This window comes from Eremomyces bilateralis, assembly GCF_010015585.1.
Source record: "Eremomyces bilateralis CBS 781.70 unplaced genomic scaffold P152scaffold_7, whole genome shotgun sequence".
Taxonomy (NCBI): Eukaryota; Fungi; Ascomycota; class Dothideomycetes; order Eremomycetales; family Eremomycetaceae; genus Eremomyces; species Eremomyces bilateralis.
In genome coordinates, this window is record NW_022985073.1 from 80,347 (window position 1) to 107,430 (window position 27,084).

The 27,084-nt window shown below is 53.6% G+C and overlaps 10 protein-coding genes across 10 annotated transcripts; 5 read left to right on the forward strand and 5 right to left on the reverse strand.

The window, feature by feature from the left end:
* Positions 1–30: 30 nt before the first annotated feature.
* P152DRAFT_513430 (uncharacterized protein) lies at positions 31–2,933 on the forward strand. Its single transcript, XM_033682800.1, has 2 exons — positions 31–404; positions 477–2,933. Exons 1-2 carry the CDS (start codon positions 138–140, stop codon positions 2,706–2,708), a joined length of 2,499 nt encoding a protein of 832 aa, XP_033534769.1. The 5' UTR covers positions 31–137; the 3' UTR covers positions 2,709–2,933.
* On the reverse strand, positions 2,909–4,525 carry P152DRAFT_481278 (FAD/NAD(P)-binding domain-containing protein; the record flags this gene model as incomplete). The annotated part of the gene is made up of 1 exon (XM_033681809.1): positions 2,909–4,525. The coding sequence occupies one exon, from the start codon at positions 4,523–4,525 to the stop codon at positions 2,909–2,911; it is 1,617 nt and encodes a 538-aa protein (XP_033534770.1).
* A 1,025-nt stretch (positions 4,526–5,550) lies between these two features.
* Positions 5,551–6,402, forward strand: P152DRAFT_394995 (uncharacterized protein; the record flags this gene model as incomplete). The annotated part of the gene is made up of 1 exon (XM_033676280.1): positions 5,551–6,402. The coding sequence occupies one exon, from the start codon at positions 5,551–5,553 to the stop codon at positions 6,400–6,402; it is 852 nt and encodes a 283-aa protein (XP_033534771.1).
* A 591-nt stretch (positions 6,403–6,993) lies between these two features.
* Positions 6,994–8,971, reverse strand: P152DRAFT_448482 (uncharacterized protein; the record flags this gene model as incomplete). The annotated part of the gene is made up of 2 exons (XM_033678057.1): positions 6,994–8,774; positions 8,833–8,971. The coding sequence occupies 2 exons, from the start codon at positions 8,969–8,971 to the stop codon at positions 6,994–6,996; spliced, it is 1,920 nt and encodes a 639-aa protein (XP_033534772.1).
* A 1,133-nt stretch (positions 8,972–10,104) lies between these two features.
* Positions 10,105–11,571, reverse strand: P152DRAFT_448483 (acyltransferase-domain-containing protein; the record flags this gene model as incomplete). Its single annotated transcript, XM_033678058.1, has 2 exons — positions 10,105–11,350; positions 11,402–11,571. 2 exons carry the CDS (start codon positions 11,569–11,571, stop codon positions 10,105–10,107), a joined length of 1,416 nt encoding a protein of 471 aa, XP_033534773.1.
* Positions 11,572–12,101: 530 nt separating this feature from the next.
* On the forward strand, positions 12,102–14,244 carry P152DRAFT_513434 (ATP-NAD kinase; the record flags this gene model as incomplete). The annotated part of the gene is made up of 2 exons (XM_033682801.1): positions 12,102–12,600; positions 12,701–14,244. Exons 1-2 carry the CDS (start codon positions 12,444–12,446, stop codon positions 14,242–14,244), a joined length of 1,701 nt encoding a protein of 566 aa, XP_033534774.1. The 5' UTR covers positions 12,102–12,443.
* A 388-nt stretch (positions 14,245–14,632) lies between these two features.
* P152DRAFT_306612 (uncharacterized protein) lies at positions 14,633–15,309 on the reverse strand. Its single transcript, XM_033675127.1, has one exon. The coding sequence runs from the start codon at positions 15,161–15,163 to the stop codon at positions 14,816–14,818; it is 348 nt and encodes a 115-aa protein (XP_033534775.1). The 5' UTR covers positions 15,164–15,309; the 3' UTR covers positions 14,633–14,815.
* P152DRAFT_306616 (WD40 repeat-like protein) lies at positions 15,289–18,189 on the reverse strand. The gene is made up of 7 exons (XM_033675128.1): positions 17,861–18,189; positions 17,342–17,423; positions 16,993–17,291; positions 16,372–16,931; positions 15,841–16,320; positions 15,526–15,788; positions 15,289–15,435 (listed from the first exon to the last, which is right to left on the reverse strand). The coding sequence occupies exons 1-7, from the start codon at positions 17,988–17,990 to the stop codon at positions 15,414–15,416; spliced, it is 1,836 nt and encodes a 611-aa protein (XP_033534776.1). The 5' UTR covers positions 17,991–18,189; the 3' UTR covers positions 15,289–15,413.
* A 2,862-nt stretch (positions 18,190–21,051) lies between these two features.
* P152DRAFT_472905 (glycosyltransferase family 4 protein) lies at positions 21,052–23,628 on the forward strand (the record flags this gene model as incomplete). Its single annotated transcript, XM_033681189.1, has 5 exons — positions 21,052–21,291; positions 21,354–21,862; positions 21,909–22,184; positions 22,230–22,284; positions 22,339–23,628. 5 exons carry the CDS (start codon positions 21,052–21,054, stop codon positions 23,626–23,628), a joined length of 2,370 nt encoding a protein of 789 aa, XP_033534777.1.
* Positions 23,629–24,999: 1,371 nt separating this feature from the next.
* P152DRAFT_306713 (C-5 sterol desaturase) lies at positions 25,000–26,497 on the forward strand. The gene is made up of 4 exons (XM_033675129.1): positions 25,000–25,127; positions 25,188–25,498; positions 25,586–26,147; positions 26,198–26,497. Exons 2-4 carry the CDS (start codon positions 25,224–25,226, stop codon positions 26,423–26,425), a joined length of 1,065 nt encoding a protein of 354 aa, XP_033534778.1. The 5' UTR covers positions 25,000–25,127; positions 25,188–25,223; the 3' UTR covers positions 26,426–26,497.
* Positions 26,498–27,084: the final 587 nt, after the last annotated feature.

The window sequence follows — 27,084 nt, forward strand, 5'->3', positions numbered from 1 at the left end:
ATCCTCCAACATACATACACCTACAGATACAAGCAAACTCCCTCCTCACTGCTCACAAAGCCCAATGGTATACAACAATCCGTGAGAGTGCGCCATAGTCCCTTCTGAATTGGCTGCAGAATGCTACCGTACTCATCATGTCTCGTGCTCCGTCCGGCCTGAGCTCCAATTCCTCAACACCCGATCAGCTTCCTTCCAAGTCGTCCGCCAACCCCTTGAGCATTATCTTGTTCGTGAGAACCCTAAGGCTGCTGGATTTGGATCGGTTGGATGATTGGCCGGGAATATCACCTCAGACTTTCTCAACTAAAGATTCCACGCAGAATCAGAAGGCCAGGATCAAGGCTACGGAATGGGCTTTGTACCGGTTGTTTGAACTATGGAATCCCGAGGAGACCAGGGAGGTGAGCCATCCTCCAACAACTACGTGAGCAATCCATGGATAAGTGAGCTGATTGTTTGGACGTCATCTATAGAAACTTCTCCCGTTCTTTCCTCCGCTCGAACCCCTTCAAAGCCTTAATCTCCGCGCAGCCCTCTTCCGAAGTTTGAATGAGCTGAAGAAGAATGGCGTTCTTGGCCGCGATATTATTCTGCGCCGCACGATGCTCGATGATTGTAAAGGGGACAAGTTCAATGACATCCTGATTGGATTTTCCTCCGCGGTATTGAAGAAGGAGCTATCTCGCAAACCGACCCGGAAGAGTCATGTGTCTCCGGCCCAGAAGCTGGCTCTATCAAACAGCCTGACTCCCAAACAACAATCGTCCTTACTACCACTTGCAGTGGCACATAAGGCTGCTTTATCTGCTGTGCTGAAGCGGAAGGCGGAGCAGAAAGCCAGGCTAGAAACATTGGCGAGTTTTCTCAACGACAAGAGACAGATGCTTGCCCGTCGCCATGAAAAGGGTCGGTTGGAGATTCGAGAGCTCCAAAACGCGGGTGGTCCACAAGAGAGCAAAGAGGATGTGAAAAGAGCATTGCAGAATCACTGGCTCGGCGATCTGGCTTGGCTCGACGTGCTAGTCAGTGGAGACCAAGGAGACCCTTCGGAAAGGGACTTTGAGCGACCCTGGAAAGTCGTTTGGCGCAAACACCTGTACGGAAAGGACCCTGAGGGCGAGGAGCGCCCTGTTGGTCTATTGGAAGACCTTCAAACTCGTGTTCGTGACCAGCAGGAGCGGCTCGAGCAGTGGAAAATCATCCATGAGCGCACACGACAGCTGATCGACCAGTCCGATACCTTCGCACGAAAGCTGCATGCTCGCCAAACTACCTCCGCGTCGAGGTTTGACAAGCATCTGGATCTAAATCTGGACAGTATCTCAAAGTCTGGGAGTGGTCGGCTCACCGCTGGAGCCGCGAGCCCAATGAACCCAGAGGTCCAGGCCGTCCTCGCTGAACTTAATGAAAGTATACAGAAAACCGCAATCAGCCATCGTGGGCAAGGGTCACAAGGCTCTCGCAGAGGTCCATCCCAACGGCCAGTCCATGGTCGTCAAAACAGCATCCCCCTAACCCGCATGGCGAATGGGAGGGGCCAGGAATCTACGTCTCCCAGCGAGGACTCTGGAACATCCCGTGGACATGGATTCAGACCGCTCCCGGTGCGGACAGACAGCGCAACGTCTAGCAGACAGTCAACTAGAGGGCTACGTCCGCTGAGTCTGCTTGCTATGTCGCCCGTCAAACTTCCCGGCCAGAGCCAAGGGCCTTCCCCGAACGCTGCGTATGAGCGCGGCTATTCGCCTATGCGATCATCCAACTTCTCGTCCCCCGCCGAAGGACCCAGTCCAGATTCCAGGAGCCCAGCAAGTGAAGCAGCCGGTGAATACGTAGACGCGCGGAATGGGTCGACGTTGAGCAACCCATCGCCGAACCCATTAACCCGTGCTCCCACCATGCCTCCACCAAGCCGACCGTATCTCTCCTTAAGCGAACGGACGCGACTTTCTATGGCACCTGTGGGTCTCGCTCTCTCAGAGTCTGACGAATCACCTCCGGCGGAAACCGACCTTGGTCAAGAGAAGGATAGCTACGAAAAGCGCCATGCAGAACTGCTGGAACGTACGCGTCAGTCTATGCGGCGAGCAAGCGTGGCACATGAATCGGCGGGGTCCGGTATCGACAATCCCGGCAATGCCCCCACAGGACCTAGACATGAACGATCGGTCTCTCGGCCAAAGAGTTCCCACACCGGAAAGCGCGGGAGCGTGTATCATTTCCCTGTGAACGTTTGGGAGGCCGAGAGCCCAGAAACGGGGAAGAATCAGCCGCTTCCCAGGGTTCTAAATGACTTCGAGCCGACGAATGTTGCCGATGAGCAGGATGACGGCGTGGAACCGCCAAGCAAGCCACTTCCGGCGCGGCGTACACATACAGTTGACTCTTATATTGGGGTAGAGGCCAATGACGACAAAACCCATGCTCACCCAGCATCAATGGTGTCAGGAGACACAATTGTTAAGGGCGATATAAGCGCTTCAACGCTCTCCGATCGAGCTAGCCGAGCGTCTTTGAGTCCCGGAGGAGAAGCATTTGCAGCATTAAGGGGCAAGACGACGCCGAGGAGGGATGCTACGCCCACGGAGATGCTGTTCAGCCCTGCTGCGGAGTATTCAAGCGTCTTTAAGAGCAGGCCTAAGATTGCAACAAGTCCTGTTCTCATGCCGGCAGATAATGACGACGATGTAGATGGAGTGGATTAGCGTCGGGGCTTTCTTTATGTTCGAGCGTTCTTTCATTTTGAAGCGTTCCTCACTGACACGCGGCAGCGACTGTACGCCCTAACGTTGACGTTTGAGCATTTAGATTTTCGGTACCTATCAACACGAGATATCAAATTTCTAATAGCGCCTTTGATTACAAAAGTCGTCCCTGATCCCCCAATGGCGATACACGTTTTGCCTTACACTTGCTTCGCGACTGTCTCGGCGCACCTCCTAGCTAACGCAACTAAGGTCAAGCTCGGATTCCCGGCGGGCGAGCACGGAAACACCGAGTTATCACAGGCATACAAGTTCTCAATTCCCTCGAACTTCAGGTTCTCATCCACCACGGCCTTCTGTCCATTGACAGGCATACTCAACGTCCCGATCTCGTGCGCCACGCCTCCCACGTCGGCCTCCTTGAGATTCGGCAGGCCATCCGCTTCCATCAGAGCGTCTTCACCCAAGATTGACTGAGCGTTGAACCTCTCGAGAATGCCTTTGGCCACGTTTCGTGCCTCTGCTAATAGCGCAGGGGGCACAGGAGCTCGCTCCATGTAGATGTTAACAGGGGTACCGTAGTCGCCGTTAGGCGCAAGAGTCACGGAGTTTTGCTGCATGAGCGGCGCATAGAATTGGAAGACGATCTCGCATAATAGATACCCATTGCGGATATCCATATCGTCCTCGATGTGATCTTTGTCCACGAAACGGCCTTGATTAAACTGAGCGCCCAGCTCGAGGATGATGTCGAAGGCATGACTGTCAAGCGTTGCCGCCCGGTGCCGGATCAGGATTTTGGTCGATTGCGGTTCCACTCGAGGAGGCGCAACCCTCGGGACGTCAGGGGTAAGCCCAAGCATTTTAAGAGTCTCTGGTGGGATAACAAAATGACGGTAGTAGATCGCGTGGTCAACGATCCCGTTGCCAATCATGTCGTTTGGGATTTTGGAGTTCAGGGCGATCTTGGCGGACTCGACGGTTCCGGCGCAGAGAATCACCGACTTGGCTTTGTAATGCCGTTCCTTCTTGTCCAAAAGGTCCCAACAACGGACTCCATTGACGCGTTTGTTGTTCCCATCTTCGAAAGTTACATCCCACACGGCGTGGTTCACATTGACAGTGATGCCCTGTCTAGTGACCTGCCCTTCATTCATTCCCTCTGCCAAAGAATCTTCCAGCAGGAGATCCACAGATGAGAATATTCCAGCGGGAACACTCCACTCGGTGGCGCCCGTATATTCCACTGCAACTGGGGCCGGGAGAATCTCCCAGTCCTCTCGTAGCAGATCGGAAAGCACCTCAGTCGCTTGGACATGGAAATCCTTCAACTCCGGGACGTCCGCGTTGAACACTCCTCGTGCCAGGTCGTAACCATTCCCTTCGAGTAGGAACTTTTGGATATCCTTCGGCCATACTTCCAGCTCCCATGCGGCCAACGGGGGGATGGAGCTGCCCCAAAATATGCTGCGCCCACCGAGGTTGAAACCTTGTCCGCCGTTGTACATCGATCCCGGTGGAGTATTGTAGTTTTTCACACTGAAATACTCCCAAAGGGACCAAATATGCTTCTGAAACTTGCCAATCATCAATCGGCGAGGGAGATTCCCAACATGGGTGGGGAACAGCAACGAGCCCGCTTCGAGGACCAGCACCTTCTTCTTCTCGTCCGCGAGGGCGCTAGCGACCACACCTCCGCCCATGCCAGAGCCTACGACGATTACATCGTAGACCTCCTGCTCGTCGCGGTTGCTTCGGAGGAGCAAGTCGGTCAGAGTTCCAGATTCAGTGATCAGTACATTACGTTGGGGAGCCATGGCAGGTCTTAGTTCCGCACGTTGCTAACAGTCGAAATAGTACCAGGATACTTGTATATAGAAGCAAGAGAATGGACCAAAATTAAACTAAGGGCTCACTATTGCTCATGAGGAGAGGAGAGACGACTATATGGAATTACCCGTAGACTTGCCTGTAGCATTACCCGTTGTACGGAATATTATCATTTTGCTCAGCCCCACCTGAAGTCTGCATGCATCTTGCATGCAGATGCGTCGTACACCTGGTGATATCAATTGACATTAAGATGGGGTCTAGAACCGGGCGTTGAAATAGGAATTGTTGAATGAGGGGGTGGCCCAATGGTGAGGGATGTGAGGGAGGTGTGTCGGCTGAACAAACCATCTCCTTGCTCACGTCTCCAGTAGAAACTACAATCCATCCACTCTAAGAAGGAAATCTAGTAATGGTGGTTGAGGATTGTAGTGTTCATGCCGGCAAATATGAAGCTGGAGCAGTGCAGCAATAATTCTGTCGAAGATGGATATTGAGTTGCCATGAATCATGATTGATCAATCTACAAACCATTGGGATTGTGGCGTTTGGTATCCAGCACTACCACTCACGAGTCATGTCATCCACGACCTAAAGCGGGTGGTAGAAACTTACATGACTCATGCAATATCCCCCACATTCCCCGCACGCCGAAGCTGATGAAACTGGGATAGACAGATGTTCGAAAGTAATGAAGAGCCGATACGTGATGTTAATGAGGGGATATCTGACTATGTCAGCTGTCGTACCGAACCCAAGGAAATACGACGAATGGCCAAAGCTACACTAATACATGAAACATCAACGACCAAGGGTCGTGCCTACAGCGGACATCCTAACCCACCTTCACGCCTCGGCTTATCCATCGCCCCGAAAGTTTCAATTCAAGGTTCAAGTCCTCGTTCTCTCCGTTCGTTTTTGCAGATGTTTGTCAATTGAGCCATCTTATCTAAAGTATTTCTCCTATACCCTCATCGCACTCTCTAAATCTATTGTCGTGTCCTTCGTCACCATGCCAGTTTGTTCGCTTCACGTCCTAGCTCTTCACACTTCCATCCCATCCTTCCTTTCCGTCCTTGCATCACAGTCTCCTCCTATCAAGCCGCTTCTCGCCTCCAAACCTCTACGATGGATTGTTCGACCGACGAGCACTTCCACCTCCCTTCTCGGTTCCAATGCGACAACTCAAGACCCGAATCCCCCATCAAACCCGTGGGATCTCGTCATCGTTCTTCCACTGGACGTGCCGCTCCCCGTAGCAGCGATTCCCTTCATTGCCCAACAATTTAGCGTTACCGTCGGCGTCCCTTCTTCCCGACTAAAGCAACTCGCGGAAGGGAATGACCAACTCCTACATCCTCCAGGCGGTGTGCCACAGAGCTCAGGAGAACGGACCCGCGGCGCGAACGCCTCATCCAGCCAGAGCCTAGAATTAAGCAACCCGCTTCAGCAATGGATTGCGAAAGAGGGCAACGGCGACACTCGCGGCGGCGCAGTTAGCATGCTGAACCTCCTATCGTTCAACAAGGGAAAGAAGACCAGCTATCAACAATATGGGGCGGCGTTCGCATCGAAGGTCGGAAACCGTCATGGTGGCAATGCGAAGATCGTCGGTACCGTGATCAGCATCAATGGTTCCAATGAGAAGAACCGAAGCGACACGGAGGGAGGCATGGAGTGGGATGAAATCGCCATTGCGCATTACCCTTCGCTTACCCACTTTGCGGACATGATCAGCAGCAAAGACTATCAAGAAGTGAATCAGAAGCATAGACTAGGTGCGCTACGTGACACCTTTATTCTGTGCACCAGTGAGTTGAGGGTCGAAGAGGAGTTGAAGAAGGCTGGGGCCGCCCGCCTGTAGCCACTTTAACGTGTTGGTTTCGACTGAGATGATGTTCCAAAGTCTGGCGTCTAGTCATGCCAAAGGGGTTCAAGGGTTCTGGGGCAAGCCTTGGTTGGGCTGTCGGTCCCAAGATTCGTGTATGCATATCCCGTCTATAGGAACATGTCATAGTGGCCAAATGGCCTGGAGAAGCGGTTTAATGGGCATCAGTCACGGCCTCGCTGCCACATCCAAAAAGAGCCCCAGTACCATTGCTACGCCACAGATGTTGTCGATGCCTCCCTATTCGGTCGCATTCTGCTCCCATCAACCATCGTCATGGCCTTCACTGGGTGCCAATCGCCCTCGAGATTCCTCTTGGACCAATACAGGCTCCAGGGTCTGTCACCTAAGGCTACAATTGTCATCGACAAGCCACATAGCCTCCTAAACTGAGCACATTGGACCTCTCCTTTCTGGACACACTAGGATGTTGAATCCAGTAGTCCTTGACGACCTAATCAAGTCTACGAAGAGCTTGAACGGCCCTGAAACGCTTTTGGTGATACACTTTGAGTTGATCAAAGCCACGACGATTGTTCACAAACGGCCCCAAGAACTCACTCATGCCTAGTAAAACACTCTCCATGCGCCGTCGGGGCTATCGTCCAGAACATGCCACAATTTTTCGACCCTTTCTACACCGACCCATTCGCCAGAAGACTTTCCACTTCTGCGGCTCGCAGATCCCTCATACTTGGTCGCCACCACCATGACGGTGCTCCACCCATCGATCACATCGAGATAGGCCCTGGCACACGCTTCTTTCGAGCTACCGACACGAATCAGCCGATGCACGAGTTGCTGCTGCTTCGCTTTTTCTCTGCCCACCGGGCCCGAGAAGGGATGCGGAGGAGGGCCTACACTCCAGGGTCCCAGGGGTGGGCAAGATTGATGCGTGGTCCTCACTGGAGCCATTGCGGGATGGACTTCAGGAGGTGGCGGCGGTCCAGATGGAGGGTAGGAGCTCGGTGTAGATGATACCGGTGGAGGAGGGATGCCCGGAGGAGGAGGCGGCGGCGGAGGCGGGATGGCCATCCAATGAGTTTGAGGTTTGGTGCCGACTGGCAGATAGTCCAGTCGGGTCTGCACCATAGTGTAGACGATGCCTTCGTGTTTCACTTTGTCTCTGATCCGCGTGCCGCACTTGTTGCAAAATGCAATGGGACGGATGATGGGAATGGGGTCTCCTTGAGTGGGCGGACACTCGCAAGGGAAGCCATAGAGGCGGTTATCCGCGAAGTTCGGTAGCTCAGTTGTCAGTGCCTCCGTTACGCAGATGCGCACCACTCGGGGTGTAATCTCCGTCCAAGTGGATTCCCGTGGCAGAAACTTGTATGGTACCAGCACCGTGGAGGCACTCGCGGCGCCTTTAGATGAGGAGAGTATATCGAGGACGCCGGGATTCGGACGCACATACCAAAACCCCTCCTCGCCACCACGGAAAAGCCAGAGGTAGCGCTCCAGGTCAACCGGGCTAAGATCATGACGAGTAACATACACACTAGACATGGGGTTGGAAAGGGACGGAGGGAAGCGGACAAAACAACCCTCGCCCAGCCAATCGGAGAGCTCCTCATGGCTCGTAAGAAGCGTGAGTTTTCCGTCGTCCTCTCTTCCGACGCTGCTTTCCCGTGAAGAAGAGGAGCGGCTCCTCGACCATGATCTCGATTGAGCTCTTGACCGCCTCCGTGACCGCCGAGGCGGGGGGGATTCGGATACGGACTCCTCTCGACGAGAACGGTGGGTCCTCCGCGTCCGATCTGGTAATTTCCCCTTTTGCGGGAGAAACACGTGGGGTGGCGGGATTACGGCACCTGGCGGTAGAGCGCCAACTGGCATGACTGGAGGAAGTGGCATATTAAACGGGAGTCCTACAGCGCTTGTCTTCGACGACTTCGACTTCTTCTTCCACTGAGGGACAGGGGGTGGTGGGAGCATCATACCAGGCATTCCCGGCATACCAGGCATGCCCGGCATACCAGGTGGAGGAGGTGGAATGGGGAAGGGGGGTGGCATGTCTCCCGGCGGTGGCGGCGGCGGGATTTTGCGCACAAACGTAGGGCCTGCCGGTTGCTTAAATTGATGGCAGGTCTTCTGATTCGACTGAAGAGTGTAAGGGGTTATCGGAACTGGCATGCTACTTTCTCCCGTGGCGGATGGCTCCTTGCTTACGCCTAAGGCGTCCGCATCCTCGGTGATAGGTGCAGCCACACCCTCGGGGCTTGAGTTGATAGCATCGTTCCCCGCTAATTCCGTCATTGAGACGTCTTGCTGTTGTTTGCTCTCCTGTTGCATTGGTCCGAGTTTCTCTTCCGGCTTGGGGACTGGTTCATTGCAGTCACAACGCTCTAGCACACCAGTCAGTTTCCATTCAACCTATCAGAACGTTTTTCGCAGCAGTCTCACTGATTTTTGCATCTGCTTCAACTTTCCCTTCAGCAATTGTGGCCCTTTGGGCTACCCCTTGGTCCGTACCAGAAGTGGATATTTCTGGGTCTGCGATGGTACAAGTATCAAGCCCATCGATAATCTCAAAGTCGGACATTTTGATAGCAGAGTGAAGTTAGGGTCACTGGTGGATTCCTCGACACGGATGACTCTCGACGAGGGAGGTCTAGAACCGTTGGTGAATTCTAGAATCGGTTGAGCGGTGCGTTGGGACATATATATACCCCTCAACCACTCACTGGCTGTCGCTCCATCTGCAGTGTTCGAATATTACGTGTTTCTGCACACGATCACTAGCCTTGCACATATCATGCCTGTCCAATGCATTAACGACCCCTCCTTCGTGAATGCAGCTCGATGGAGAGGGCGAACTTCTCCGTGTTTCCTTATGTCCCACCCTCTGAAAGAGCAGCTGACGCGCAAAATCGACCTAGCGGTGGCTAGATAATCGGGGGGTGGCCCAGTGCTCAAGCGCCGTTGCAAGTCTCTCCAGACGTTAAACATGTCCAACATTGGTGTTCGAACACTCCCGAGAACTGACTCCAACCGCTTGGTAAAGTGAGGCGCTTGTGTCGCTGCTTGTGTCGGAAAGCAATGGGGGAGGGGAAAGGCAACCTATAAGGAGTAATACTACGTAGTCGAAATGAAATCATTCTTAGACATTTAACGAAAAATATGTAGGATGATCATTTCCACATTTCCATGGGGAAGGCGGAAACAATATCCTTTATCTATGAGTGGAGTGGTCAGCTTAAAAATGTAAGTACAGTGATTCCTAAGTGGAGAATGGGCGATTCCCAATGGCTGCCCGGGTCATAAGCAATGAAACCGGTCAGTATGTTCTTGATCCATCGCACCATCTCCTGATTTGTCTGGTTGCCTTTCATGCACGACCCTCGTTCATTGGCTTCATGGAAACCCCAGCCGTGACTAGCAGCTGATCTTACGGCCATTCTCGCATGCCTATCTAGATCCACCACTTCGAATTTGACCGTCTCGATTCCTAGCGTACATCCAGCAAAGCAATCCATCATCGTGGGGTGTATCTGCCTTTGCTGCGATAGGCAAAGTCCAAACGCCTGCCAAGATTCCCAAGCTCTTTGCTCCCACGACGCCTCATTCTAGAGCCTTATCAAAACAGTGATCCCAGTCTGGAAAGATGCTAGTCTGCTTGCTTCCTATGATGCCACAATCCCAAACCACTCATTACCCGTAAGTCATGATTCCCATTCAACCCGTCTTCAATCCAAGCAATTTCAAGGACCAATTCTTCAATCCAACAATCCAATACCAAACCAGACATAGCACCACAACCGGCATGAAAATCTGCACAATCTCCAGTGGGTGCGTCGGCTTGATCTCCGTTTCGATCCACCCCGCCCTCGTCTTCACCATCTCGCTCTCTTCTCTAGCGCTCCCATTCAGCCCAATGGGTTCCTCACTCGGGGGAAACTTCCCGGTCGTCTGGTAGATCTCCAGTAAGGCATCCTTCTCTTCCCACCGCTTTGTCAGCCAGTCACCAAACGCCTTTTCATCGTTCAGTGGGATATCTTTGACTTTCCAACCACGCCAGTACATATCGATGTATTCCGGAGCCCGCCCTTCACCATAGTTTCGCCAGATGCCGTACATGTCGGCGGCGAAATCGCCGGTGCGCACACCGCTGTAGCCAACCGTGCAGTCATAGACCCAGTCCACCGTTCCTTGCAATTCTTGCAGACAGTAGAGAAGTCCGGTCGATCGAGGAAGCACCGTATGCTTCAGATCTTCCCGTCCTTGCTTCGCAGCCCATCGAGCGGAGGTGCGGCGCGCATTTGGGGAAAGATTTGTCCCTTCCGGGAATAACAGCAGCCACATGGGGTCTAGCGTTGTTGAGTCTTGCTGCTTCAACTCATCAGCAAGCTCGGCACTTGTCTTCGCTTCTGTTACCGACTTCGGCGGGGGTGCAGGTGGAGGGGTTGAGGTGATCGCGGATCTGAGATCTTCGAGGACCGTAGAAAGGGCCGTCTTGCGGGGTGAGAATAGCATGCGCGCATTGAGCTTCTGCAATCGGTACCGAAATCGGGGCTTATCCGTCGTCCATTTTCTGGAGAGAAAGATGAAACTCATAAACATCATCCCAGGTCCGATGATCGGCAGGTACCTAAGGCTCTCCTTCAGGATGATGAAGAAATGCCCCTGCGTCCCACTGGTATATGCGATCCACCATAAGTATATCCAATCAGTGTAGATCTGATGGTTCGCAATCAGAACCAATCTGGAAGGGAAGTCCGAGCGTAAGATTCCATCCTTCGAGAGGTGAAGTTGGGGGCTTATGGATGCGGAGGCGGAGATCCGGACTTTCACAGGCGCCCATATCGAGGTGATCTGAGCCAGAAGGAGGATGAAGTAGGATTTGACAAGGGATTGGAAGGTATAGTAGAGGGGCTTATTCCAGAAGTAGAGCGGCGCGGCGAGGAACTGAACGAAGTGGAGACTGACGGATTAATTAGTAGCTAACCTCGCAAGACATATTAAAGCGGCATACCATGAACATGCGATCAATTCATAGAATCCCAGTAGAATCAAGCGGAATAGCTGCCACCCAAACGAGTTTTGAGCCTGGCCTGTGGATGCATCGACCTCCTCACTCGATTTCCCCGTCACAGGGACGAAAGCTGCCTTCGCAGCTTGACGATGTCGGACTCGCCCGTCCATATCCCACGTATAATTCGCGAAGATTGCCGGAACATCAATCAAAGGTCTGGCAGTCTCGGAACGCAGCGTGGAAATATATCTGCGTGGTGGTAAAGACTTCCGCTAGGCAGCCACTGCGAAGAGGTGGGGGTGAAGGCGGTCTGGCTATCAGGAGAGGACAACACAAACGCCGGGTGCTGAGGCAGTGGCAGTGGAAGGGGTCATGATAGTCCACATCGGGAAATAAACGAATATCCTGGTATGTTCACATATGTGCATGTACTATGTAGATATGAGGTCGATCATGTTAGGATCTGAGAGGTAAGAAGAAAGGTGGTGGATTTGCATGTGCTTATTGTGCTAGAGTTATCGATAACTTAGACGTCACTCAGCTACGTCAAGGCTTTGATTGTGCCATTATCTTGATACGACGCTAACGATTAAGTAAGGAATTGCCTAATAATAACAGGGATGAATACAGTACGCAATGTGTTTTTTAACCTTTATGGGGTGGTTGGAAGAATGGATATGACCTCTCCATCACTACCACATACAACTCCAAACAATGCTGCAGACCTGCAGTGCCATGCAGAAGTCAGAACACCTCAACCCCCAAAAGTCCGTTCGAAATCGTTGCCCCTCAATACCTAGTATATCCCGTGAGCAAGCCATGGCTGGAGAACACGAACATGCCTAGGACATAGGGCACTGGAGGGGAATCCTGGGTCATCGTCCACTCGCCTCGTAGACGACATGCACGATTAATTAATTGCATCGCACCCGCTCGTCATTGTCCCGCGTACCGATTCACCTATTTAGTCCTCTACCGGCGCTGTGTAAGTCCAACTTTCCACCAAAGAGTCCTTCGTAGGAGTACAAATGGCGCCGTCATCATGAAGCCTCCCTCCCCGTCTCGTTGGTTCGCTCGAGCGATCCCGAGTGCTTCCCCCTCCGCGTCCAAATGGACCAGACAATTCACCCAGTCGGCAGCCAAATTGGAAATTCGAAACGCTACCGAGCTGCCTAGTGGGATCATCCCTAATTACCAAGGCAAGTGATTCTTTTCAAGCTATTGGATTCACGATTGATGGGTTCTGGCTAAGGCCCTCGTGTTATATGCAACCACAGCTCGTCCTGACGTCTGATGCAGATACTCACAATAGCAGCCTGCTAGCTGTGAAATGGCCTGCGCCGCCTCGGAATATTCTTATCGCGAAGAAGTCAGGTAGCGCGACATGCACCAAGAGTCTGATTGCCTTTGCAAAGCATGTGCAGAGCAACTATCCTGGCATCAACATCATTCTAGAGCCTCACGATGCTGCCGAAGTCCATCGCGACCTGCCGTTCCCGGTGTATACCGCCTATGACCCGTCGCATCCTGATAGCCTCCCGACTACATCGACGACGGAATCCCTACCGACCCCGGAAAGTGCAGCCGAGTTTCCAAGCTCATTGTTGAACCACATCTACCAGTCCAAGACCGACCTCATCGCAACGTTGGGTGGAGATGGCACCATCTTGCATGCCACATCTCTCTTCAGCAGCTCACCACGAGTCCCACCATTGATTCCCTTTAGTATGGGGACGTTGGGTTTCCTTGGGTCGTGGTCCTTCGACGATCACAAGCGTGCATTCCGCGAAGTCTACGTCTCTGGTTCACATTCACCAGCTCGTCCGGCCCTCGAAGGCGCCGGCGTCTATGGCAAGCAAGCCGATTCTTCCGGGCCCCGTTCTCACAGTACTCCTTCGGACGAGAGCCACGCCGGTCAGGATGGCCAGGGCGATGAGGGCTGGACTGCAGCACCCGGGATGGCGATGGGAGCGCGTCCTGCATACGTGCTCCCCCGAAGCCGCCTTCAAGTCTCTATTCAAACCACCGACACTTCCTTCACTATGCCAGCTGCGGAGGCGAAAACGTCTCCGACGATGTCCCCACCCTCCCAGCATCCGTCTCTCACCCCATACCTCCGTCCCAGCAACTACACCATCTCTCCATTAACCACCAAGCCGCCCCTACCCTCCGATTCCCCCCGCAATTTCCCCACCCTCCCCAGCCTGACCCCGTACGCTAAAACCGCCCACCACCTCCCCTGCAACTCCGACTTCCCGTCCGCGGAGCTCACCTCCACTCCCTCCCATCCCCAAGCCCTCTACGCTCTCAACGAGCTCTCCCTCCACCGTGGCCGCTCCCCTCACCTCGCCGTCCTCTCCCTCTCCATCCGCACGCCCTCCTCCGCCCGCTCGCAGTTCCTCACCTCCTTCATCGGCGACGGCGTCATCGTGTCCTCGCCCACCGGCTCCACCGCCTACTCGCTCAGCGCCGGGGGCGCCATCGTGCATCCCGCCGTGCGCAGCCTCCTCATCACCCCTATCTGTCCCCGTAGCCTATCGTTCCGCCCGCTGGTGCTCCCCGCTAACGCGGAGGTGGAGATCCGGCTGGGCGCGGGCGGGAGGGGTAGCGTGGGGTTGGAGGTGGACGGGGTGCGGAGGGGGAGGCTCGCGGAGGGGATGGTGGTCAGGGTGAAGGGGGAGGAGTTGGGGAATGGACCTGGAGAGCATGTTGGGACGGCGGGAGGGGTCCCGTGTGTGATTCGCGGGATGGGAAGGGGTGATGATGGGGAGGGAGCAGAGGAGTATTGGGTGGGTGGGTTGAATGGGTTGTTGAAGTTCAATCATGCTTTTGGCGGCCATTGAGCCGGAGAGTCGGATACCCGATCGATGATGTAAATTGCCATTTAAAATTTCCTCCTGTACAATTGAAAATACATATCCCGGTTTCTAAAATGATCGATCCGCTCCTCGGCGTTCCGATGCCACTCGATTGGAAACTTGTGCCCGATTGGCACAGCGTTGGAGCTGGATTAGATCCCTGAATTTTATAGGTCATAGTTAATGCCATATGTTTTTAGTTCGGTAGCTCAACTATAATTAATTGGGCTTAATATCACATGCGACAATCTCTCGAACGAAACCTGGTCCAATTCAAGACCCCGGCCCCTGCTAGGTCGGGGGAGGAATATTCCAAGCTCAGCCATCATCCCTAAATAATAATGCGCGTAGAGCAAACAGCAACGCAGTTGAAATGTATTTATTTTCGCACAAACGAATTATACGCCACTCTTCTCAGCAAAGATCGGAACACTCATGCCTCATGAAAAGAATTAGTAGGGCGGGCGACTTTAACAAGGGGATTGGGAGGTCAGGAGGCAGGTCCCAATTTCGTTCCGAGGATCACGAGGACTCGGAATCGATTGATATTTCAAGTTTAAACATTGGAGCACGACTCGCGCCTTGCTAAACTGACATGATAGACCCGTGTCCACGCATCGGCCTCCTTTTGGTTTGGACAACACGATCCAAGCCCCATTCCCACAAACCCCAATCCTAAAGAAACATCCGTTCCATAACCGATCGCCCTTCTGTAACAGACCGGACGACCTCGTGCAATTGCCAGCAGCACCGGGGGAAGCGTTTTCTCGTTTTGTACGTAATAGATAAGTTGTGTGAAGATCAACGAGGTTGGTAAATACGACGCGTGCAGGGAGCCGAGATTCCAAGGAGAAGATAGGTGTTGGGAGAGATAGAACATCAAAGATATACAACGGAATCGCATTGGGCCGTGGGCGGTGAGAGGCCCCCAGCGTCAACCTCGACCGCTAAGTCACGGTCCCGAGATTTTCTCCGCTCTCTGTTAAAGGGATCTTTCTATATTCTGATGTCACCCCCCGTCCACATTTCATGGTAGAACAGCACAGGGGGCGGATTGAGGTTGCGTGGGAGGTAGCAATGCGTTTGCCGTCCTAGATTCGTGACCAAATGACGCGGAGTAGGATAATAATCCTTTCTTTGCATCAGGAGACCAATTATGGTCGAATCTCCGTGTACCTGGAGATATAGACGTTAGCGACAATGCATGCGATTATACGGGAATTGCAGCGAGAGAAGCGCATCCGGTGGATGGCGATGTGAACGTACCTCCATATCCTTGCACGAAGATCACCACTTCCGGTGGCGAAAAGACCGCCTTGCGGGCTTGGTGCAACTGAGATGACTAGGAACAGTATTAGCACGACACGAGTCGGTCCAGGGGATATCCTCAACATACCAGAGTTCTTGTGACCTTGCAACATGAGTTGTGCAGCGCCGGTGAGTGGATCCCAGAATTGCACTCCTCGGTCCTTGGAGCCTGAGAGCACCCATCGACCATCGGGGGTGAGAGCGACGGACAGAACAAAGTCCTACATACCATGCGTCAGTGCGATTTCCATCCAGGACAAGAGATAAACCAACCTTGTGACCCTCGAAAGTTCGGGTACACTGGCCACGACCAGGGGGGTTTACGCCGCCATGGGGCATCATATGCTGCGGCTGCAGCTCCCACATCTTGATGGTCTTATCCAAGCTCCCGGACACGATCTCACGTCCGCTGGGGCTGAACGCGACGGAGTACACGCTGTCTTTGTGGCCGACGTTGTCGCCCTCGAGGCGCTCCCGCAACAAGCCGGTGGCAGTATCCCAGACTCGAACACTCTTGTCAAGGGATCCACCAGCCACGTTTCGGTTGTCCGGAGAGATGGCAACGGTGGTGACGCCGTCATCGATTTGGAGCGTGAACAGCAATTCATTGCGTTCGACGTCCCACAGCCGGACCGTGCGGTCGCCCGAGCCCGAGGCGATGAGGCGACCGTTCCGTGCAAAGTCTAGGGAGTAGATGTCTTGTTCGTGGCCGCGGAACTCGTTCTTGATGGTGCGTGACTGAATGTCCCAGACCTAGCAAAGATGTCAGTCACAAACAAAATCCCACTGGGGATGCAAACGTACTCGAATGATTTTATCCTCTGCACCGGTCGCAAGGTATCGTCCATCGGGACTGAAACAAACACTGCGGATATAGAGATCCGTGTCGTCCACCAGTGACTCATCCTTGAGCTCGGCCACCCGTTGCCCGGTTTGCACGTCATAGATGTAGGCCGAGCGATTGCAACCGGTGGCAACGAAGCGGCCATCGAGACTGAAGCGAACGCAGCAGACTACGCTATTATGGTCTAGGGTGTGGACAAGATCCACGTCCAACGTGCGTCGGAGACGAGGGTTGAAGACTGCGTACCAATCGGAGCCTTCTTTCTTATATTCGGGCGGGAGGTCGTTGATCTCCAGGTCGGCCAGCGTGTTCCCCGTCGGACCGGCAGCCATCGACAGGCCATTTCGGACCAGAGGCGGGCCTTGAGCGGGAGGAGGAGTCGGACGAGGAACTTGGGGTGATCCGGGGTAAGGGGCAGCGGAGTTTTGCTGCGGAGTGGCAGGGCCTGGTGGACCACGGGGATTACGACCTCCTCGTGGTCCCGGAGATGCGACCGGTTGAGGAACGCCAGGTGCGTAACCTGGAAAAGGCGTTAGTAGATGGTTCCGAGTGAGGCGTTCCACGGTCGAGCAGTGGCTTACCATTCGGTGCTGGTCCCGGTGGATAAAAGGGAGGCGGTGGTGGGCCTTGTGCATTCATTCCCGCTGGTCCCTGGGCAAGATGGACGGGAACATTGGCCTGCTGACCTGGATCTTGTGGCTGGGGAGGAGCGAGAGCTTGCCCTCCTTGCTGACCACCTCCGGCCATGATTCCGCCAAACAGATTTCCTGGTCCATGTCCAATGCTTGGAGGCGGCGGTTGTGACGGTCCGGCATGGGGAGGCTGGTTGGGACCTTGACGTTCCAGCTCATGTCGCAGGCGGGCGATCTCATCTTCATACCTGTTCTAGTTAGTGAGCTGCGACGGTCGGGCTGGCGGGGAGGCACTCACTTCTGCTTGACCTGATGATGGGTCTGTTCTAGAGAGTAGAGCTTGGCGCGAAGCATGTCCAATTCATGAATTTGGTTTGCCACTAGTCCATGGACGTCAGTAAAGGCTTGCGCGCAGTGCGTGTCCATGGTGGAAAAGGATCCCAGCGATCGTTTGTCGCAACAAGGACGAATATGCACCAGTCTAATAGAGTTCTGGCAGTAAATATTCTGCAGATGCATCGGCATATGCAGGAACATACATCAGAAGGAGAAAAATGACGGTGGAAATATTGGAAGAAATATAAGGGACGCTACACGGAGAAATCGGGTGGGTGACAGGAATGATGAATGGACCATTGACGCGGAAACGGTGAATTCGGCTCGAAGCCGATTGTCATACGGTCACCCATCTCCGGTCACCCATCTCCGACGGGTGAAGACCATTTAATGAAGGGATCGAGTGGGTTTGCTCTTCACAAACGCGGCATGGAGCTGGGACAGGAGGGGCACCAGCAGCGACGAGCGAAAGAAGACTTACCAGACTGTTCAAAATCGCCGGCGCGATTGGCCTGGAGATCGAATTCCTGGCGAACTTGTTCCAGCAGCTCGGTCAGGCGATTGTTCGGGCCTGGCGCACCCGGCACCATTGCCCGATGGGAGTTGTACATGGTCGAAGGCGATGCGCGCGACGTGGGACTGCCGGTCGATAGAGGTCGTAAAATTCGATGAGCGATTTCCGAGTTGTGAGGGTCCCGAAGATGACACTATACGATGAGGGCACCGACAGTCTAGGGTTGCAACAAAGGTACAAATCCGATGGAATCGTCCCTGGCGACCGTAGTGGTCGGATCTTCTGGTTTTGCGATGTGATGGCTGGGTTGCCAACCAGGGCTGGCGGCTGAATACTCTTGGTGTCGGCGCCTCGGCGGGCGGGAAGAGAGGAGAGCGAGCAGCAGAGGATGGATTTTGCAGACCACGGCGACAGATGACGATGGAGGCGACTATGAAGCGGGTGGAGAGCAGAGCGGCAAAGGCAATGCGGGAGATGGAGATGGGGATGGTAAGATCAGGATGGATGGGAGCACGAGGTTAAGGATTCTTGGAGATCGGGGAGAGGAGAGGTGAGAGGAATTATGAGCGACTCAGTCGGAGAAGGCGAGGATCTGACCGTAGCGGCGGTTGCATTGTGTTTGGTTGCTAACCAGCTCAGCAGCTAACCAGTAACCACTATTAACCAGCCCACTAATAAGCGCCTAATAAGGGAAGTTGGAGTCTGGTATTATTCCGCATCCTGTACCCATCGGCCACCACCCAGGGCTGTCCCCGGCGGTGGTGGTGCCCATGTCCCGGCTATACTGTAGTGTTCGTGCCCCTGCCTGGCGCCTCCCTGTGCAACGTGCATGTGGCGTTAATCGGGCCCTTATCTTGGCTTAGCTTGGTGCTGGTGGGGACTGGCGTTGCGGCTGCCGCCTCCAGAGTGCAGCACAGAGCACTGCAGCAGGTGCATGCAGCATGCAGCACAGTGTGGTCTGTGTAACATGAAGACATGGGGTGCGATAGAGTGGAACAACGCATGGGCCAGTGGGGTTCTCATGCAGTTCATCTTTCCTGTACGGAACAGAAGCTACAAGGGGGGCCCTGCTGTGCCTTAGCCATGGGCCTGTTACGCTTCTCGTTGCTGCCCTGGCACATGCAAAGGAACACTGCAGCACTGAAACCGACATGGGACTGATGGGACTGAACTCTGCTGCAGCTTAAAGTAAAGACGGGAAAGTGGCCGAGTGGGGCCAAGGTAGGAAACTGAATTGTGAATAAAAAGCAACGGAGCAACGAACTGCAGACTGGGAGATGGGAGACTGCTGTCATGTGTGGAGATAACCCAGCGTTAGCGCCAGTGGGACTGCCGACAAGCGAGAGACACAACGGAGAGCTGCAGCAGGGAGGGGGAAGAGCGGAGGTGCATCGAGCAGGGCCTCTACTATGTAGTCGCCTAACGCTCCAGCCACCCTGCCCGGCCTGGCCAGCATCAGTGAATAATAAAATAATCACCTTACGGAAGTATTCCCGTCCTTACTTTGCTTTAACGGATAATATATAGGTAGATACACTGCATATATGCAGTTCCTGCTCAAGCAGACCTGATCTATCATCCCATGCTCCCATGCGAGTTGCCATCCGAACACCCACTCTGAGATCCCTATCCTCAGCCCATTGCTTACATTACGTGCAGATAAGAGCCAGACGCGTGGATGCTGATAGAAGGTTCGGGACAGGATCATCTAGTCCTCACTTAACTCAAATTCGTCAGCTTGCTATTTCCCTGTTGAAATCGATCCACCAGGTTTGCGATCTTCTCGTGCTCGAATTACATCCCTGGGATGGACAAAGGATGCTCCTCCGAGGCGTGATATGGTGATTGCATGCTGCTACCCGCAAGCCGTTGTGAAGCGATCAAGCGGTGCAACCCGAGTCCATCCATCTCACACGCGAACTGCCGGAATAACTGGTGCTTCCCACGTCTCTTTGGGAAATGCGGATTATAATATGGAATATAATAAGCGTCAGACGCTACAATCCCCAAGGTCCCCGCCCGATTTAGGTTGCTCGCCTCCTGGTTGCCACCAGACCAGCCCTGCCGTGCAACCATTATTGTCATTGGCCTCGAATCATCCGAAACTCGACAGGAAACTTTTGGCCCCGTTACACCGCATCGCTGGCTGATGAAGCATGCAAATCGGACCGTTGCCAGCAATCAGCCACGCCCGATTCCAACCAATCGAGAATTTGTTGGGCTCTGATTCACTAGGGATGGGAGTACAAGGGGCATAATAAGAGATATTACCTATTGCTGTCCACCTACGAAGTCCGATGTTCTCAAGGTGTGTCACTTACAACTTCTGACCTCTAAGTCACAGTCCGGTATCATATCATGCTGTGATATCAATTGATGTGGTTGGCAGCCCTGGGAGCCTGGCGTAGCGAGGGACGGGGATAGCTCGACGCTAGCTCGGCTGGTACCGGATGGCTGGTACCCCTGATTGGTATAATTCCAGCACTCTAACCCCCCGACCAACGCTCCTCCAAAGTCCACCTCACTTGCTGCACCTAGAAAGTAGAAAGTCACGATCTGATATTGCGATGGATTAGGAAATCCCATTCAAATTATAACGGCAGGTAGAGGATTCTTCCACGTCATCATTTCCTTTGCCGTTTCTTCGTCATGAACTTGTCGGCTACCACATGTGTCCAGCAAGAGCTCGGATTGGTTGAACGGTGACGTAATTCCTCATCAGGTTCACAAACAGGGAGGGAGCAAACGAGAATGCAAGCAAGAACGGAGTACAGAAGTCTGAAGACGTATACCAGCAAACCAACGATGAATGATCTTAAATCTCCCCATTGTCACAACTGGACTGAACTCATCTATAACTCCATCTTCCAGCTTCCACTCCCAGGCAGTGTCCAATTGCCCTTGACTGCAGTGTGATATCACCATCTAAATATCCTGGCTGGTGATGTCACGATTCTCTTGATATTCCAAGCACATTCCTCACTACGTAACTGACCAAGTAACTGACCAGGTGCGAGGTACCTCACTTTCGTTCGGAAATTCGGATTGTTGTCATACTGCCTCCTTACTTACCAGAGGATATCCAGTTTACATCAGGGCCAAGTTGCAACGGATCGTTCCAGTGACTGTAATACCATCCTACCTCTGCCTGAGTAATCATGGACTCAAAGCATGCATTCCACTTTGCAGAGGATGCATTGCATCGTGCCGAAGAGACAGTTCATCACCCCCAATCGGCGGCGGCGCGTTTGCGGCACCATTCCTGGCCCATCACTGCAGCCATCAGTCTGAAGAAGGGGGCCACTCGCCACCACTTTCAGGCAGTGACGTCGGTCAAAACACGCGAAAGACAGCTCCAAGCGGTGCGAGAGGAGAAAGATTGGGGGTACGAGCTTCATGTAATTCCCCACCCAGTCTATGCCACCCTCTTCAGAGTCAATGAGACTTACGTGTCTGCCAGCCACTCTACCTCGGTCTCGCTGCGGCATACACGGAGAATGGCCAGCTCGAGCTTGGTGTTGCCATGCACGATGGAACCTACAGCATCGATTTCTCCGTGCAGACGGTCTCGGTCGGGAGCGGGGAGCTATCGATCGAGCATGACAAACAGAATGACAAGCAGAATGACAAGCAGAATGACAAGCAGAATGACAAGCAGAATGACAAGCAGAATGGCTCTGCAACCCCGGTCCTAGAAAAAGTCAATATCAACCATGCATTGGGCGACTACATCGTTAGTATCGTCCAGGAATACATGGAAAAACATACCGCGAAATTCATCGGAGCGGGAATCACTCGCAAGTTGGCCGTCATTTGTCCCCAACTGTCCGCACGCCTGTGGGCGGAGCTGGACACGGTTCCTATGGTGTTCCGCCGTGGTGTCGACCAACCCTACCAGGAGATGGAAGAATCCCAGGATATTTTCACCGTCGACGAGGAGGCCGACTCCATGGCGAGGAAATGCCTAATGTACGTCCCATCCGCCAGGCTGGCATTCATGCTGATCGACGCGTAGGTTCTTTGGCCCCAACCTCCAACCGCGAGTGCAAGTCGGCTTCAGGAACCGGGTTTTGGTCGATGTCGGCGGCGATGCGCAAATCTCGCGACTGGGGGAATATGAAACCGGTGTGGGTGATCGTACGTGGCAGACGCTCATGCACTACGTTCGCTCGCTGCAATCGCGCTCGGTCAAGATCGCGTTCTTCAACAGCACCCCCCAAGGAGGTGGAGTTGCTTTGATGAGGCATGCTCTCGTTCGGTTCTTCCGCGTGATTGGAGTGCAATGCGATTGGTAAGTTCCGTCCGCTACCGCTCGACCGTACTGATTGCTGCGCAGGTATGTCCCGAAGCCAAAGCCAGAAGTCTTTCGGATTACGAAGACCAACCATAACGTAGGTAGAGGATACTTCCATGCCAATGTAATCTACTGACTCGGTTTGCCATAGATCCTCCAAGGCGTTGCTGACCCTCACGAACGCCTCACAAGGGAACAAATCGCAATGTTGGATGAGTGGACGGGAACCAATGCGGAAAGATACTGGATGGGTCCCGACCGACCGTTAGCCGCTCGGTCTGCCGGTGGTGCGGATGTGATCGTGGTCGACGATCCGCAAATGCCCAGCCTTGTGGATTTGTCGAAGGCGATTGATCCCGATCGTCCTGTCATCTTCCGCAGCCACATCCAAGTCCGGGCGGACCTCGCGGACACGCGGGGAACCCCCACTTCCGAGGTGTGGAATTGGGTCTGGAACCACGCCAAGAAGGCGGACGTTTTCATCAGCCATCCGGTACGGCAGTTTGTGCCTGCGTCCGTCCCGATCCATAAGGTTGGGTACATGCCCGCCACGACCGACTGGCTCGATGGCCTGAACAAGCACATGAACGTGTTCCACTCACGATACTACATCCATGAGTTCAACACGGAGTGCTATCGTCAACGGATGAACAAACTCGACTACCCCTCCCGGCCATACATCGCGCAAATTGCGCGCTTCGATCCGTCCAAAGGCATCCCCGATGTGCTCGCATCGTATGCTCTCGTCCGACGGAAGTACCTCCCGGAAGACTTTCCGGCAAACAAGGTCCCTCAACTCGTCATCGCTGGCCATGGCGCGGTCGACGACCCCGATGCCACACGCATCTACGACGAGACCCTCTCCGCGCTTGACAAGGATTACCCCGACCTCAAGAAGGACGTCGTGGTGCTCCGCGTCCCCCCGGTCGACCAGCTGCTGAACACCGTCATGGCGCATGCATCCATCGCGTTGCAGCTGTCCACACGTGAGGGCTTTGAGGTGAAGGTGTCGGAGGCGCTGCACCACGAAGTACCGATCATCGCCACGCGGGCCGGCGGCATCCCGCTGCAGGTGGAGGATGGGAAGTCAGGATATCTCGTCGAGACGGGCGACGTCGAGGCGGTGGCCAAGCACCTGGCGCGGCTGATCACCCACGATCAAAGGCGCCAGGAGATGAGCGAGTACGCGGCGAAGAGCGTGAGCGATGAAGTCGGAACGGTGGGGAATGCGCTCTCATGGGCGTATCTGGCGGATACCTTGAGCAAGGGCGAAAAGATCGAACCGAATCTGCGATGGATCAACGATATGGCGCGGGAGAAGGCCGGGTTCCCCTATGAGGAAGGAGAGAAGCGGCTGCCGAGAATGGAGAGCTTGAAGGCGAAGAATCCATTCGGTGACCAGGCGAATTGCGTGGAGTGCGGGAAGTCGGATTGTGAGTGAACGAGGACGGGAAAACTCGGTTTCGAGTTCTCGGTTTGAGGGTTGCGCACTGCAGTCTTATCCATGGTAGAACTAGATCCTCGCAGCCATAACCAAGGTCGTGGATATGCCACCGAGCTAGCTTACAGCACAGCAGTCAATAATATTACAGCACTAGCCTATATCCGATTGATATTTTGAATGCCTGTGCATGCCGTCTGAGTTGAAGAGACCCGGCTGTTCATGATGGGTAGAAGTGCATGGTGGCCAACTCTGTCGCAGTAGAGGCGGATGTCGTCGGAGTGAGGGTCGGAGTCCCCGCCGCATTTCTCTCCGTCGTTCGGAGAGAGAGCGAAAGTGGTCGGGTGAGTTTGAAGGTTGATTGACGATTCCAACGATTGATTCTAGTCATGACACAGATCGGATGACTTCTGGCAGATCAAGCAAGAATGCCTAGTATTGGTAACCATCTTCCAGGCTGACAATATCTCCACTTGATAAGCCCGGTATGGTGGTTGGGTAGATTTATGTACGACAGGAAAGGAAAATGACAAGAGTGATCGCGGGATGAATCCCACCAACCACTAGTACTTAATATATCTCATAGTTAGCGCATAGAGTACAAGATATAGCGTACAAGATACAGACTATGAGATACAGACTATGAGATACAGACTATGAGATACAGACTATGAGATACAAACTATGAGATACAGACTATGAGATACAGACTATGAGATACAGACTATGAGATACAGACTTGAGATACAAAGTACTCAGTATAGGATGCAAATGCAAATCCATGCACAGCAATGTGAAATTGCAACAAGATTAATAATATTAAGGCCGCGTCTCACCGCCCACCTTTCAACCAGAGTCCTTTCCGGACTCCGATCCCATCACTCCATTTCCGATTTATCAGATCATCTCGGCGCGATCTCCTTTCTTTCCCCCATCGAACGTTAAGGGTTGGTCCACGCTAAGAAAGTTGTGTCCAATGTCTATCCAGGTGCACCAATCACAATCTGAACTGTGCGAGGGCAGGGCAGTGATTGGCAGTCATATTCATGCAAAGGGCGAACTAGGGAAAAAACCACGCACGGCAATCGAGATTCCGAGATGGCAATAGTCACATCATATCTACATAGTAAACCTCCTCCGCCGCATCTCCTCTCTCCAGTCTACCGTCGACACTCGACACTCGACACTCACGTTCCTTTGCAGTCAGAGATCAGTGGGACAGGCCAGTGAGCCAGTGACAGTGAGTGACGACCCGCATTTCCATTTGCCGCTCTCCGGCCTTGCTTCTTAAATCCGTCTTCAATACTTCGGACCGGTACTTACTTGGAGTTCCGTTTAGTACTTCGTCTCTGTGACGCTCTAGGACTTAAGCAGAGGATACTCGACCGATTGGTTTCATCCTCGACCCTCCCTCTCTCCCATCTCCAACTTCTATCTAGGAGTCCCGATTGTCGGAACCGACGGAATCTAAGGGATCCACGAGGGAATTGAGAAATTCCGCGATATCCCGTTACGAATCTGAACACCGCCCACTAGAGAGCGTCCACCCATCGCCCACGGCGATCGAAATCGACCAATTGGTCCTCTAAGCCATCATGGATATCGTCCTCGAGTTCTTCGACCGCTACGTCCTCGACCGAGTCTACGCCGCGTGCCTACCCGCACCCCCCGAAGTGCTCGCCCATCATTCTCTCTCCGGAGTTGGCTACAATGCCTCCCTCGGTGCCGACGGCGCATCGTCTCCGTACAATTATCAATTCACCCCCGCCAGCAAGTACATATCGTTCGAGCCGACCCCGTGGGCATATATGAGTCGGTGGCCGAGAGACAATGTTTGGCGGCAGGCGTTGAGCCTGTTTATGATCACATGGTAAGGTTTCTCGGGCTTCGTCGTCCTATTGTACATTGGGATGCTGCAGAAATCCTAGAGCTTCAATGCTAACCCAATCCTTCGCAGGATATTCGGTTACGTCCTCTACTTCGGCTTCGCCTCCTTTTCCTATTACTTCATCTTCGACAAAGCGACGTTCAAGCACCCAAAATACCTTAAACACCAAATTTCCCTGGAGATCAAGCAAGCGCTCACGGCCATCCCTTTCATGGTTCTCCTCACCTGCCCCTGCTTCCTCGGCGAAGTGCGCGGCTATTCAAAAATGTACGACACCAACGCCGACGGGCCGGGAACGTGGTACAACATCCTTCAATTCCCCCTCTTCATCCTGTTCACCGACTTTTTCATCTACTGGATCCACCGCGGGCTCCACCATCCGTTGGTGTACAAGCGCTTGCACAAGCCGCATCACAAGTGGATCATGCCGACGCCGTACGCCAGCCACGCCTTCAACCCGCTCGATGGCTTCGCGCAGAGCATCCCGTACCATGTGTATCCGTACATCTTCCCGTTGCAGAAGTGGGCGTACGTAGTGCTGTTCGTGTTCATCAACATCTGGACTATCATGATCCACGATGGAGAGTACGCGACCAATTCGCCCGTCATCAACGGCGCGGCGTGCCACACCGTAAGTTTGGAACGTTCTTTGATCAGGCAAGGCCACTAACCGGTCGTCAGATGCACCACCTCTACTTCAACTACAACTACGGCCAGTTCACCACCCTGTGGGATCGCCTCGGCAACTCGTACCGCAAGCCCAACATCGAGCTCTTCTACCGCGAGACGAAGTTCGGCAAGGCAGAGTGGACGCGCCAGACCAAGGAGATGGAGACCATCGTCAAGGAGGTGGAGGGCGAGGACGATCGGAGTTACGAGGAGAAGGTCAAGGAGAAGAAGGTCAAATGAACTGCCTACCAGAGAGGAGATCTTATGCAAGGCGGATTGAGCGCGTGAATTGAATGAAGATGTACGAAAGCGCGTGGTGGAAACAGCCGGGGCATTGGGCCGAGAAACATGGGTTGGTATTTGTCGCAGAGCTGCAGCGGTTCACTAGTGTCTGTCCAGATGTCCAGGCTGGCTTGCATGCGTCGTGGGTGCGGATATCAGATCGACCCACCTCACCTGTGTTGAGCAAGTGTTGAGTAAGTGTTGAATGTCGGACGGCGTCCTTGTGATAAAAAAATTATAATGTGTAATTGATATCAGGGCTTCGCGGCTCGGCAAAACATACCCCTCTCCGCAATCAACCTGTACACGCATAATGATCAAACACATGACGATCTCCATGCTGTAGATGGTTCTATTAGTTCGAACCCTTGTAGCTGTACCAATATTCTTATGTACAGCGCATGAACTCCCGTCATGAAGCGTCCCCCTGAAGCCGCAACTTGGTTCCCGTGGACCGATGAATCCCGCGCCGTCGCTATGATGAATCCTATAACAAGTCCCGTAGGATATAGACCCGAAAGAACCGACCGAACGCCCCGTCAAATTTGCAGGCCGTTGAACCCCGCACACCCCGCCATCGTCAGTCGTGTTATTGGCCCCTGACGTTCTTAACAAAC